Source organism: Peromyscus eremicus, chromosome 12 (genome assembly GCF_949786415.1).
Source record: "Peromyscus eremicus chromosome 12, PerEre_H2_v1, whole genome shotgun sequence".
In the NCBI taxonomy this organism is placed as follows: Eukaryota; Metazoa; Chordata; class Mammalia; order Rodentia; family Cricetidae; genus Peromyscus; species Peromyscus eremicus.
Genome location: NC_081428.1, coordinates 46,035,601 through 46,049,897, shown reverse-complemented (window position 1 = coordinate 46,049,897; position 14,297 = coordinate 46,035,601). Strand labels below are relative to the sequence as shown.

Sequence of the window (14,297 nt, the reverse complement as noted above, 5' to 3'; positions counted from 1 at the left end):
TAAAATTATTTCCTAGTTTGGAGTTCTGTACATTTTTATACCCAGGGAGATGCATTTTATCAAGACTTCACGATAGATGAGGGCTGTGGGGGTCCTGTGGCTATCTGGAAGAAAGGCAATGGGAACAGGGTCACCTTGATGAAAGCCAACTCAGGCATGTAAGTTGGAAAGGGTACATACACATACATACTGAGAAGTTAGAAATTGTTTCAAATTTCCCTTCCACCCATACCTTGCACATGGTTTGGGATTCACTGCTGCAGTTGGTAAGCTCCATAAAAGCATAGTATTTTGTTTCACTATATTTCATGCCAACAACACATTCAATATTTTTTGGTAAATCATAAGGAAGTAGGAGAACAAGAGAGGGTTGGTCCAATTTCCTGTTCTTCCCATATCTTTCTTCACCACTCATCTTACATGCTGTATTGAGGTGCAATCACTGAAACACTGAAAATATTTTCTGGCAACAGGTACCCAAGCTAGAAATAATAACATTAAACGTAAACATGCACAAGAACAGATCTGTATTACTCAGGAAGAATTATTGGGTAATATTCATTAGGGAGACAGTGAGTCAGGTTTCTTGAGTGAGCCCATGGTTTCAATATGGTCATCATTGAAAACTTGGGTTCTCAGCCTCCTCATCCTCAAGCTGGTCGGCAACAGTGGGTGGTGGTCCAGTCCATGGCTGAGCATTGGCAGTGGCAAGTATTTCCATTCTGGATCTCCCAAGATTCACAGCCAGAGCTGCAAGCACAGCCAGTAACAGCCATCCCTGCATGGTCATGTGAGACACAGACATCAGAGTCCTTCTATTGTAAAGAGACGGTGAGTCCCCAACTGTTCTCCTTAAGAAGCTCATGGGTAAATCTAGGCTTAGGTGAAGCTAATTCAATTTTGGGAATTATCTTCAAGAAAAAAGTCACTTAAACTTCTTAAACAAAAGGATTTGGAGTTTCAATGTCATTCAGTTGATGACAAATTGGCCTCTGTGTTGGCTCTCTGCCCAGCAACACAAGGGAATAGATTGGGAAAGAAGTGAGGACCATATCCATGACCAGACACAAAAAAGTGGTGACAGAAACGGCTGGCATCTGAGAGTACAACACAACAGAAAGAAATGAATGGAAGAATAGAAACCCGAGTTCCCTCAGTAGCATCTCTGAAGGATCTGAAAAACAGTAAGGGATGACTGGGTACCCGGGACTATGGCTTGTTTCCATGGCAGTATACATTTGACCTAGGAAAATAATTCATTATTTGAAGATTGATGGGGAAGAACACAGGACATCTTGCTCACAAATTCTTCTTGTGGAGTTACTCACCAGGAGGACAGGAGGACCATCTGCCTGGATTTTTGACACGAGTGCAGAAGAGCTTCGAAGGCCCTGTCAAGAGAGGTTACTCTGAGTAGTAAAGAATAAGGAGTATTGCCCATGTTCTCTCTTTCTTACACCCTCCTTCAAAGTCCTCTTCTGTCTTAGAGTTGCTTCCCCTTCTCCCCCCGCCATAATCAGGCTACTCAGTAACATTTAAGGTTTAATTTCCTTTTTAAAAACCTTCTCATGTGCATGGGTGTTTTGCCTACATGTATGTCTGTGCATCAAATGCATGCTTCAGTCAGATCTTCTGGGATAGGAGTTACAAATGTTTGTGATCCACCATGTGGGTGCTAGGAATCAACCTAGGTCCTCTGGAAGAGCAGCCAGTGCTCTTAACTGCCTAGTCGTCTCTGCAGACCTCAAATTTAATTTCTTAGTTTATGAAGTAAAAGTGATAGTTATTCTTAGCTCATAAGCTGGCTGTAAAAATTAAATGAACTAACCAAAGCCTTTGAATTACACTTGATTCAGAATGTGTTCACACATTACGGCTACCACCCTCCTTATTCTTCATCATTATTTTGACCAAGAGCTCAAAAAGGAGTAGAATAATAAAGAAATCCCTGAACAGGAAAGAAGGTCTGCAGTGGACTAATCAGAGGCTGGGGCCTTGGAATGGGATGGAGATGAAGTAAAGGGTTAGGCAGCATAAGTAAGGACTAAACTCAGATTTCCCTTACCCCAATGGGGGTCTACGCCGTGGAAATCGTCCTGGTTATTTTTATTCACTGAAGAGTCTACAGAGGACTGAGTGTTCACTGTGATCATCAGATGGAGGAGGGAGACGAAGATAAGAAGAAAACATATTGTAGGCTTCATGCTTGTAGAAGGTTCGCCTCCTAGAGCTGGAAGAGAAAGGGAAAGAAGGTGAATCTCTGAGCTCTGGTGTGGCCATGAAGGAAGGGAGAAGACAATGTTTAATGTCAAGGGAGTAAATGGGGAGGAAGATCAGCATCCATAGTGCAGTTCTTCTAGGTTTGTGGAAAAGCAGAGGGGGTTCCCAAAGAGCAGATTCACTCACCAGAAAACCCAGGAAACATGTTGACTAAGAAGAAGTCTTTCCTCCTGTGGGATTATAGACCTGGACATCTTTAATATATTTAAGTGCACACACAAAAGACTTTCAGTGTCTTGTTAGTGGGGTGTGACACATCACCACAATAAACTTTAGTGTGTCTTTGGGAAGCAACAGCTGCCTTCGCTATGGTTTCCTGCCAAGTCATTCTACCTGCTTGTTCACTCCCCTCCTTTCTTGGTCACCTGATAAGGACAACACCTGCACCTTCAGTTGCTGTCCCATGTTAGGGCCCTCTTGCTTGATCCTTCACCAGGAAGTAGGTGCTTTGTGGTCTTCTGAGCGAAGGCATTACTTAACACCTTTTCAGACACTATTTTCTTGTTGCAAGCTAATCCCCTCTTTGTAAAAAGTAATAGAAAATCTGATGATTCCTGACATAGAAATAAGGAAGGAAAAGCATGGTGTATTTGCTTTTCTAGAGTACTTTCAGAGTCTCAACAAAGTTATTATTAGACTGATCTTTTCATATTTTTTTTTTCACCATTCTCAATTTATCTTTTGATGGTGCCTTCTCCTAGTCACAAGTGGCAAGTAGTACATTCTGAGTCAGGACTGAGCAAAAAGGAAACATGGAGGCAATCCCATTATCTTTGGAGGCTTTGTCTTATCTTCTCATTTTGGAAACTTCTCATCTCTATTGTTAAGTTCTGGGTCATATTACTTTCCCTTTATACTACCTATGTCTGGTATGATGATTAACAGTCTCAGCCTGGTGGGATTTAGAACCACCGTAGAAGCAAACCTTTGTACTTGTGTGTGAGGATGTGACTACATTAGGTTAGGTGGCGGGAAAGGATATACCCTATGTGTGGACGGCCCCATTCTGTGAGCTCAGATCTCAGATTGAATACAGAGGAGAAAGGGAACTGACCACTAGCACTTGCCTCCTCCTGCTCCCTGCATGTACAACATGACCTGCTGCTTCACACTCTTGTCACCAAGTGTCAGTCGCCGTAATGGACCACACTTTTTATAAGTCAAGATATACCTTTCCTTCCTTAAGTTGCTTGTGAGAAAAATGACGAACAGAGAAAGAACACTGGGTCCTGAAGTGGGTTTGTAGCTGAATAAACTTGACCATGTGGTTTGTAAGCCTTTGGAACTCGTTTACAGAAGGATTGTGGAAGAGATCGGAATTGGAGGCTAGAAAAACTCCATATTGCCATATGTGGAGCATTATTGCGCTGTACTGGAGGGGGCTTAGAAGACAAGCATTTCAGGAGAAACATTAACATTGATAGCCTCTCTCATGTCACAAAGGGGAGAAAGAACTAATTGCTAGGGGCAATTAGTGCTGGACTTCAGGAACGAACATGGCTGCATTTGCCTATGCCCTGAGAACTGTATTAAGGCTGAATTGAAAAGTACTGAACTAATTTGTTCAGCAGTGGAAATGTCAAATTGGGATTCCATTCTGACCGTGGCATGGCTCCTGCTTACTGTCCTCCAGCTCTGCGGTGAAGAGCAAAACACACTGCCAAAAGATTAAAAATGTGCAGAGTGTGAGCAACTTTAAAATTACAGACAAGGCCTGGACAGGCAGAGGACACCCACATGCTCACCTGGCGCCGCTTGACCTGGATGGGCAGAAGACAACCATGGGCTGGCCTGGCACCACTAGGCCCATGCAGTCGGGTGCCATTATAGTGAGGGAATATATGGTGAGGAAATGAGAGAGGGAGAGGCAGAATGGTTCATGTGCGGTGGAGAGAGGTGGATCTGAAGAGGTGAAGGCGGGGAGGGGCGACAGGCTATTGTGGGTGGCCTGCTTGCTACCTGGGGCTATGGTGATATCTGGGCCCAGGCTGCTGCCAAGGGCCATGTCTGGGTCCATGGTCCTGCTGCAGCAATGGTCTGTGTCAATGTCTGTGGCTCCTGTTACCACCGAAGGTCGTGTGGTATGGGGGATCTGCACCACCACCTGGGGCCGTGTTGGTGTCTGAGGACCATGCCACAGCAGAGACCATGCTGATCTAAGTGGCCTGCACTGCTAGCCTGGGCCATGGAGACATCCAGGCCTGAACTGCTATTGAGGGCCACGTCTGAGTCAATGGTCCTACTGCAGCCAGTGTCTGTGTCGATGTCAATGGCTCCTGTTAGCACCAAAGGCTGTGCAGATGCCCAGAGTCTGGGCCGACACCTAAATTTGTGTTAATGTCTGAGGGTCATGTTGCCACCATGGCCATATAGATCTTAGTGGCCTTTGTGTCTACCTGGGGCTGTGGTAATATCTGTGCCCAAGCTACAGCCAAGGGCTATGTCTAGGTCTGTGGCCCTGCCACAGCTACAAACTTGTTGATGGTCAAGGTTACTATTACCACCAAAGGCTGTACAGATATCTGGGATCTGGGCCACTGCTGGGGGACATGCTGGTGTCTGTGGGCCACCCTACAGTCAGTGCCATGCCAATCTGAGTGGCCTGGACTGCCACCCAGGGCCATAGTGACATATGAGCCCAGGCCACAGCTGAGGGCATGTCTGGGGCCATAGCCTATCACAGCTAGGATCTGTGTTGATGTCCATGGCCTATGTTGCCACCAAAGGCCACACAGATGCCCAGGGTCTGGGCCAACACCTGTGGCCATGTTGGTGTCCAGGCACCATGCTGCTGTTGGGACCATACAAATCTGAGTGGCCTGGGATGCCACTCAGGGCCATGGTGTCATCTAGGCCTGAGCTATACTGAGGGCCATGTCTGATTCTGTGGTCCTACCACAGACAAGGTCTAAGTCAATGTCCGTGGCTTCTATTACCACTGAAGGTCATGCAGATGCCCGGGGTCTGGGTTGCCATTTGGGGACATGTTGGTGTCCAGGTACCATGCTGCCACCAGGTCCATGCTGATCTGAGAGGCCTGCACTACTACCCAGGGCCATGGTGACATCTGGACCCAATCTTGCTACTGAGGGACATGTCTGGGTCCATAGTCCCACTGCAGCTGAGGTCTGTGTCTGTTGCCCATGTTACCACAGAAGCCCATGTAAACCATGTATGTTGAGCTTGTTTAATAAACAAGCTGACTGGCCAATAGCTGAACAGGATAAAATTAGATGTTTTCCACCTAATTTTATCCTGAGAATTATGGGATAAGGAAGGATGGAGTCAGGAGTCACCAGCCAGATGAAGAACAAATTAGACACACAAAATGGGATAGAAGTAAAAGCCATGAGCTTTGGGGCAGCATATGATTAATAGTTGTAAGTTGTAAGAACTAGTTACTAACAAGCCTGAGCTATTGGCTGAGCATTTGTAAATAGTATAGGCCTCAGTGTATTTATTTGAGAGTGGAAAACTCCAAATACAGGTACATCTACAACACAATTCCTTCACATAAGGATGAGGGAACATCTCAGAAGAGGAGCAGAAGACTGTGAGGACCAAAGGACAAGGAAGTCTGCTGTGACATTGTATCTCCTAGAAATGACAGGGAAGCTATACACTCATGATACCTGAACAATGTGCATGTCAAAATAACACCCAAGTATCAGTAAACATGCTAATGTGGGTGGGGGAAACTCATGGGTTTCCACCCCTAGACAAATAACTACAGACCACTAATGACTACTGAGAGAGGGAGAACGTTGACATCTTGAGGACTATGTAAAATCCATTCTGTAGACGAATTTCTAAATGATCTTATTAAATAAAAAACATGGAGCCAAATATAGGGGTAAAAGTCTTAGATCAGGGAAACTGGGAAAGCTACCAGCCAACCTTACCTCACCAACTCTGCAGCTTCCAAATGCGAGTTATTTCCTGTCTACCCACACCTTTATTGCTCAGCTACCTCACTTCCTCTTCCTACACAGCTCTGTCACTTTCTGTGTGTCTGTACAGACCTCCAGGCCTCTATGGTTAGTACTGGGATTAAAGGTGTATGTCACCATGCTTGACTCTGTTCCCTAGTGTGGCCTTGAACATATAGAGATCCTGCCTGCTAAGGGAATAAGGGTGTGTGCTGTCTGACTTCTTGTTTACTTAAGATGGCTGGCCTTTTTCCCCTGATCTCCAGGTAAGCTTTATTTATTAACATACAAATAAAATATCACCACATTTCAGCACAAATAAAACATCATCACACTATTCAATAATATGGAGCTCTACACCATGGAGCAGGGGAAACTTGGGTTTATAAAACTTGTTGATACTTCTAATTAATTGTAAAGCCATAAAAGTTCCTTATCCACCAAGGTTCAGTTATGTGCTCCTGGCTTTTCTTTCCTACCTGTCATTCTGTCTTTTTGCCTCAGCAAATAGGGGAGAAAATGAAGGGGTGGGTAATGGAGGACTCTAGGGTTCTGACCCAGAAAGGAAATGGTCCATGTGGAGAGGAAATTTTTGCAAATTGGTCATGGCCAAGCAGAAGTAATATCATCTCTGTCATATTCTTAGGGTAGATACTCAGCCATTGAACTTTCTAATGAATTCTTTTTGAAGGAGCTTCTACAATGGTTGGGGGAGGAACGGATGCCACTGAGGAAAATTTATGAGCCATGTGTACTTTAATTCTTTAACATTGTAAGAGGAGAGCTAAACTAATCAAAAATAAGACCCAACACACACACACACACACACACACACACACACACACACACACACACACACACACAAATCAATCTATTAGATGCCCTTAGTTAAATACTGAAACTTGTAAGGCATGTAACTGAGTTTGGAATTCTTTTTTATACTGGCCATAAAACCAGAGCAAACATAATTTGAGAGGTTCTGGATGAGGATACTATTATTAAATATATGTTATATATTACAGTCTATAATAAATGAAATAGAAATTTTATAATATATTTAAAATTTTCAGAACATTTTTGTGCGCATGCATGTGTTATAGGTGTGTGTTTGTGTTTTATGTGAGTGAAAACACTCACGCCAAGGCTTGCATGTGGAAGTCAGAGATCACCTTGTGGGAGTCAGTTTTCTTTTCTACATTCTGTATCCCATGAATCCAAAACAGGTAATCAGGCTTGGTGACAGTCACCTTTACCCACTCAGCCATTGCACCAGCTATTATAACATTTATGTTATATATTTCTTCTTTTAATCACTGAAATATGACTAAGAACAGTAAGTATTAACCATGCTATAGCCTTAATGTTATGTCAGGTTGACATTTTTCTTAATTGAACAACTTACTACATAACTTTTAAATTCAGAGAAACTAAAACTTTCAAGATGTGGGCATAATGTAGTTCAGTTTTTTGGCAGAAGGTGTCATAAATGTTTTCTAGTTAAAATTCCCAATAGAGTTCTTGTTCTTTTTTGAACCTTAGAAGTCTAGTTGTCCCTGTCCACATTTCCACTGGCATTATGATCTTCTAAACTCCTACCATAATAACCCACTAACTTCTCCAGACAGCAATCTAGGTCTTCTCTATATATCATATATCAGACTGAGATTACCATCAAGTATTAGAGCTTGCAAGGCCCTTGGAATGGAACAAACCTGACTTTGTCACTCAAAAGGCAACCCACAGAAAACTGTGGAGATCATTGTGGTTTACCTAAGGTCAAAAATGAGCACTGTTTGAAGATCTTGACTTGGGAGTAGAACCTCTGTTCCACTGCATAATCTTTTGTATGATGCTGTCTAACTTTTTTGGAATTAAATGAAATCTAAAGAATGGGATGCAACATTATCTTTGCTAAACTTTAGATACACTTTCTATTTCAGCGAGTCTCTGGTGATAAAAGAGAAAAGTCATATAAATTATACAGCAAAAAAATGTAAACATCATAATTAGAAAATACAATAGCAGGCTAGAGAGATGGCTCAGTGGTTAAGAGCACATGCTGTTCTTCCAGAGGACCTGGGTTCAATTCCCAGCACCCACATGGCAGCTTACCACAGCCTGTAACTCCAAGATCTGACACCCTCACACAAACATACATGTAGGCAAAACAACAATGCACATAAAATGAAAATAAATAAATTAAAAAAATACAATAGTAAAGTTGTTTCTTTTTCTAGATGCTAGACCGAGACCACAGAATAATGGAGATGCTAACACTCAGTTTTGTAGACTATATTCCCCTTAACAAAGCTATTTTAAAATCCAGGTGTCTGGTGAGAAATGTTAACTCTGATCTCTACCAGTGGGTAACTGATATTTATTTAAAAACTTAATAATAGCATGCTGTAGCTGGGGAAAAGAATTCTGACAACAACTAGTTTCAATATTTAGTGTTTTGTAGCTCTCTTTCTCAAAGCTTAGTCTTCGTGGATATTATGTTCACTAATGTATTCCTTTGTAATCAGTCTCTATATTATTATTATTATTATTATTATTATTATTAATTGTTATTATAACTTTTCCATGTCCAGCCCTGGTAAAGAGCTTTGAGCTGGGCATGAGACTTTATAGCTGCCCTACCAATCAGAATGGTCATTATCTCCTTCACTTGCATAAACCTGGGTGTTATGCCATAGATTAGCATCTAGGAGCTAGTTCTGCTCTGAAAACTTCTGCTGTTCCCTGTTGCATTTCCTCTCTGGAGTTTAAAAGTTCAAGTGTAGAATTAAGGAACAATTTAAACCACTGGTTCTTATTGAAGGTGGCTGATGCTGAGATATCTGGGTTATGACCTCAGCATTCCCTGTTGACATCAAGTTTGGCAAAAGCTTCATAATTTCTGAGTATTCTAATTTTTGTTGATTTTCTTTTGCCGGTAAAATAGGTTGTATTTATACATCTGGCAAGGAACCAGTTCATTTGGGGCAATGTCATTGTGTGTTGGCATGGAGCCTGGCCTCTTTGTGAGGTGTGGTTTGGAAGTCTGGTACCGGGATTGGAGATCTGGGCAATATGTGGTACAAGAGACAGAAAAACTGAAGGATGGCCACAACCCTGGTTTGGGAAAAGACTGTTATTTAATTTTTAGTTCAGGTTAAGTTCCAAACTTGCCAGTTGGACCTGGAGAGACCCTGGAACAAAATAAGCATAAAAGCAATGTTGGGAACCAAGTAAGAAAGTCTATCTAATAATTTAAACATTTGAAATTTGGCTGCAAAGCTAGGGATTCATAGTATCTGAAGAAAATTAACTTGTTGTTTAAACATAATGTATCCCCATTCAAAGGAAGAACCACAGTTACTAAGTGTGTGTGTGCACGCCATAATCTGTGGCAATGTGGGAGCACGTTGAGGGATGTGTGGGAGGTCTGTATGTGTGGAGGTCCAAGGTTCACTTCTGAGATAGTCCTCAGGTTTTGTCCACCTTGTTTTTGAAACATGTTCTCTTAGTTGGCTCGAAGCTTGCCAATTCAGCTAGGGCAGCTGGCCAGCAAGCCCCAAGGACCTGGCTGTGTCTGCCTCCCAAACACTGGGAATAGAAGCAGTTACCACCACAACTGAGTTTTTATGTGAGCCTTGGTTATTGACCGCAAGGTTTATGTTTGTGCTGTGAGTACTTTACCAATTGTGCTTGTCTCCCAGCCTTTAATTTCCATTATGCCATTATCTTTCCATTTCCCCAGAAATAATACAGATGTAAAGAGTATGCACATTCTTTTGTGTTTTCTTCTAAAAAGATAGTTTATTACTGAAGTCATTTATTTACTACTGGTTCATGGACAACAGAAGTCTCTGACATTTCTCATTTTGTTTCTATCTCCACTATGTTCTTGTTTTTGCTACATCCTTCCTCCAAATCTTTGCTCTTGGGAAAGTAACGTTGAAAGCCATCCTTGGCTTCAAACTCACTATTTGACTATACTGTAAGGTTTTTTTTGTTTTGTTTGGCAGATTCATTTTTAACATATCTTACATTTCCATGATCGTTTTCATCTTTTATATCCTTTATAATATTCTACATGTTCATTTATAAAACAAGTGTTTACTTAAGGAACCAGACATTATTAGACCATTCCATAACCAAAGCCTGTAGCAGGAATCTTAAAAGGTCTTATCAATTAAATCAAACCTGAGGCCAGTTATTGGGGTGAACACTGGAAGATCAGAGAGACAGAACAAGCCACAGCTAACCTCACCTGGCCAACTTCTCAGCTGATCTTGTTTCCTCAGACTGGAAGCCTCTGTGTCCTCATATCCAAATGGCTCTCAGCTGAACTGTGCTGCTCAAAACCTAAAAGCTTAACCAGCCAAATCCTTAACCAGCCAAATGCTGCTAGTTCCTGGTCCTCACGCCTTATATATCTTTCTGTTTTTGCCATCACTCCCTGAGATTAAAGGCTCACTTCTTGGGATTAAAGGCGTGTGTCACCATGCCTGGTTGTTTCCAATGTGGCCTTGAACTCACAGAGATCCAGAGGGATTTCTACCTCTGGAGTGCTAGGATTAAAGGTGTGAGTGCCACCATTTTCTAGCCTTTGTATCTAGTGGCTGTTCTGTCTTTGACCCCAGATAAGTTTATTAGGGTGTACAATATTTTGGAGAACACAATACCACCACAAAAGCCTCTGCTCCCATGGAGATAACAGCACACAAGAAGAAGACAACATTAAATATGTCATAACAATTTACAGCAATAAGTACACATTTATCATTTGTTAAAAGTTAAGGTGAAAAGTGGAAGGGAGTGTCCCCTGTGGAAGAGACAGTGATGAAATTTGAGGATCAGCAGAACAGCCTGGTCAAAAGTCCAGAGCAGGAAGAAATCCTTCCAGGGTGACCTTTAAGATGGGAGCCACACCAATTGACAGGAAATTAGCCCCATGAGACAGGACAAGAATGTATTTGGGGACAGTCTTGGAGTGATCAATGGTCTTCATGAAAGGTGCTGGACATGTAGAGTAAGTGGTAGCAGACTGGCTTAAAGAAGTATCAATACTTGAGATAAAAATATAAATCTATAAAAACTGCTTAAGGATTTGGTAATGCTGCTAATGTGCTGTGCTTCTGGATACATCTGAAAATCTTTAGTAAAATAGATGCAGATCCTCTGAGCTGCAGGTGGTAGATGGGATTAATCACACAAAGATTTCATTAGGAGGCACATCCGAAGAAAGCAAACAGGCAAAGGGCAGAGAAGGCTGTTGAGCTGTAAGGGAGTATGCAGGTTTGGCCTGGATTCAAGAAGAGAGCAAGAGATGAAAGAACCACCCTGCAGTACAGCCATTGAAGGGTCCTTGTGCCCTGTCCCATCTCCCTGGAATTTCTCTGCTCAGTATCACTGCCACAGTCAATCTGATAGGTAGAGTGGTAAATTTAAGAACAGAACCTGGGTGCTTGATTTATCACATTGCTCTAGCTGGAGTTCTTATAGTCTCAAGGCCATCTTGCCTTTAAATACATGTATTTTAGCTAGTCTAGCTACAGATCAGCCCTGACAATCCTCTGCAGCTTCTGTAGGGTCTCCAGGAACTTGCTGTAGCTGGAGGATGGGGTGTCTAACAAAGACGCTGTGGTACTGTAATAGTAAATTTATCTCATGGCTTTCATATTGTCTCTCCCAGGTTTCTATGTGTCTGATATTTCTACAACTTTTTTTTCCTCTTATGAATCTTCACACTGCCAGAGAAGCAAATTCACAAAATTATTTATATGAAAAAATAAGGTGTTTTCCTAATGTTTTATTCCCTGAAATTATTAGGACTAGTTATTACTGAAAAGTTTGACTTAGGTCAACAAACAACCCTAAATCTCCTGCCTTATATTTTAATCTCTAAATAACTTCTGCGGGCATCTCAGAAGATGGTGCCATTTCCTCCTGTCCCAGCTGTGAAGAAAGAGGCTCCTTATCTTCTCAGGAAACTAGGTTCCCCATCTTGAGAATGGACAAACTCTCAGGACAATGGTGGGGATTAAATGGGCTGTGTGTGTAAAATTACAGTGATAGTTTCTACACAGCATTTAATAAAGGTGAGTTACCATTATATCTTTGAAAATGATTACATTACCATCCTCTTCCAAATCAATCTCAGTAAGCTTGGCGTTGGTTAACTGGTTGTTGAGATTAAACTGGCTCATTGTAAATGTGAAGAAATATTTTTTGCTTTGTCAAGGTGGTTGCTTTGTTTCAAAGATGAAGTCTCAAATTGTTACTTCAACCTGATGTTCCTAAGTCTAAGACAGTTAATAAATCACACCTCAAACTCAGAAACAATGATTTCACAGTCAATTATATCCTTTTGTTCTGGAGCATACTGATGAAATACAATGATTAATATTTGTGTATTATGAAGAGGAGAGTCTAGCCGTGCAGGCACTCAGTTTAACTCTGTTTTTTCTCTCTCTGCTTGCATAATGCTTATTCTGAGGACTAAAAAGTAAGCTTCCTTCTTCAGTGTTGAAATCAGCATTAACTTGGTTGCTGGTGCTGTTCTTGTTCCATGAAAGTTAGTGTTATGTATGATGTACAGGAACGTCCCTCTTGTATTGATTACTCTTGTTGCTGTGATAAAATACCATGACCAGAAGCAACTTGTATAAGAAAGAGTGTTTTTGGTTTGTGGTTCCAGAGGAAGAGTCCATAATGGTGGGGGAGGCATGGCAGCAGGTGGACAGAGCAGGAAGGCGGATGATCACTTTTCATCACACAACAAGCCAAAAGAGTGAACTGGAAGTGGACAAGGCTACATGAGTTTAGGCCCCAGATGTTACCCAAAGAGAAGCCATGCAAGACAGAAGGAGAATGTAGTCAACTACAAGTCAAGGAGAAACATCTTATAAGACCATTAGTCCTTCTCCACCTTGGTCTCAAGGTGCCAGCCTCCAACACTGTGAGATGCTAAATTTCTATTTGCTGTATTTCTGAGAGCCTGCCCTCTCATGTGCTCCTGCTCATTCTAAAGATTTCATAACCTCTCCAAACAGGGCTGGTGAGCAGGGATCAAAACTTTAAATACATGAGCTTTTGGAGACGTTTCAGGTTTTCTTATACTTAGAGATTTATCACTGTCAAAGGGAAGGACAGCAAGCATAGAAAAGAGAAAATACAGATGAAGTTGTTTACTGTTCTCAGTCTGCTTCCAGGTTTTGAACTGGCACCCTAAGACAGGCTCACATGTTCAGTTCTGTTGTTGGTGTTGACTCTTGAGTTGCAAATGGCATCTCTTATAGTCTATGATGCCTTTATTCTGCTTGTTGTTTTAGTTTCTGCATACTGAGAAACTCAAGAAACAGAAACTTAGTATTTTGCAAGTCTGAAGTTGGAAGACTGAGACCAAGGTGTAGTTGGGCTATAAGTTTATAAGAACTTCCTCTTGCAATTGGAGAAAACGAACAATTAAACAGTAAGATACCCTGGGAGGTATTCTGTGCAGAGAAAAGAAATGCTGTATATCTATAGATATTGTATCATTAGGAATATTTGTTTTGTATGATGTATTAAATGGGATAAATAATATTAAGCCTTAAAGAAAAAAAGATTTCTCCTTACTTATAGCCAGCTGCCTTCTCCCTTTTTCCCATGTTCTGCTTTTCCAGTGACATCTGTGTCCTAAGCTCACCTTTTCATGAGTACACCTGGATCATCATGTCATTGACTCAGAACCTAATCATTTACCCTGAATTACCATAATCACCTTTAAAACTCGGTGTCTCCAGTATAGTCACATTCTGGGTACCAAAATTAAAGTTTCAACATGTTGGTGAGGAGGAGGCACAATTCAGCCCATAACACCATTATTGTAGGGAAACTGAAGGGAATCCACTTATATTTAAAACAAAGAGTGGCTGTCTATCAGACGGAACAGCCAGACAAGCAGTTCAAAGCATGTACTTGAGTGGAAAATAGTTTTTACAATGTATTGTGATAAAAGTTTAATGAGATTCTTCAATAAAAATATATAAAAGCTTGCTTTATATGCAGCAAGATGGGAAAAAACAGGCAATTTAGGTGTCAAAAGGAGGTCAGTACCTC

General features: G+C 41.6%; 1 protein-coding gene across 2 annotated transcripts in view; it reads right to left on the bottom strand.

Moving 5' to 3' along the window:
* Nucleotides 1–510: 510 nt before the first annotated feature.
* The window catches only part of LOC131922432 (resistin-like beta), a 29,641-nt gene continuing 15,854 nt past the window's right edge, over nt 511–14,297 (bottom strand). For both annotated transcript variants that reach the window (XM_059277223.1, XM_059277224.1), the window contains exons 4-6: nt 2,066–2,230; nt 1,329–1,391; nt 511–778 (exon numbers count right to left, since the gene is read on the bottom strand). In XM_059277223.1, the coding sequence (XP_059133206.1) occupies nt 651–778; nt 1,329–1,391; nt 2,066–2,230 (356 nt within the window). In that variant the 3' untranslated portion in view covers nt 511–650. The remainder of the gene's footprint in view (nt 779–1,328; nt 1,392–2,065; nt 2,231–14,297) is intronic.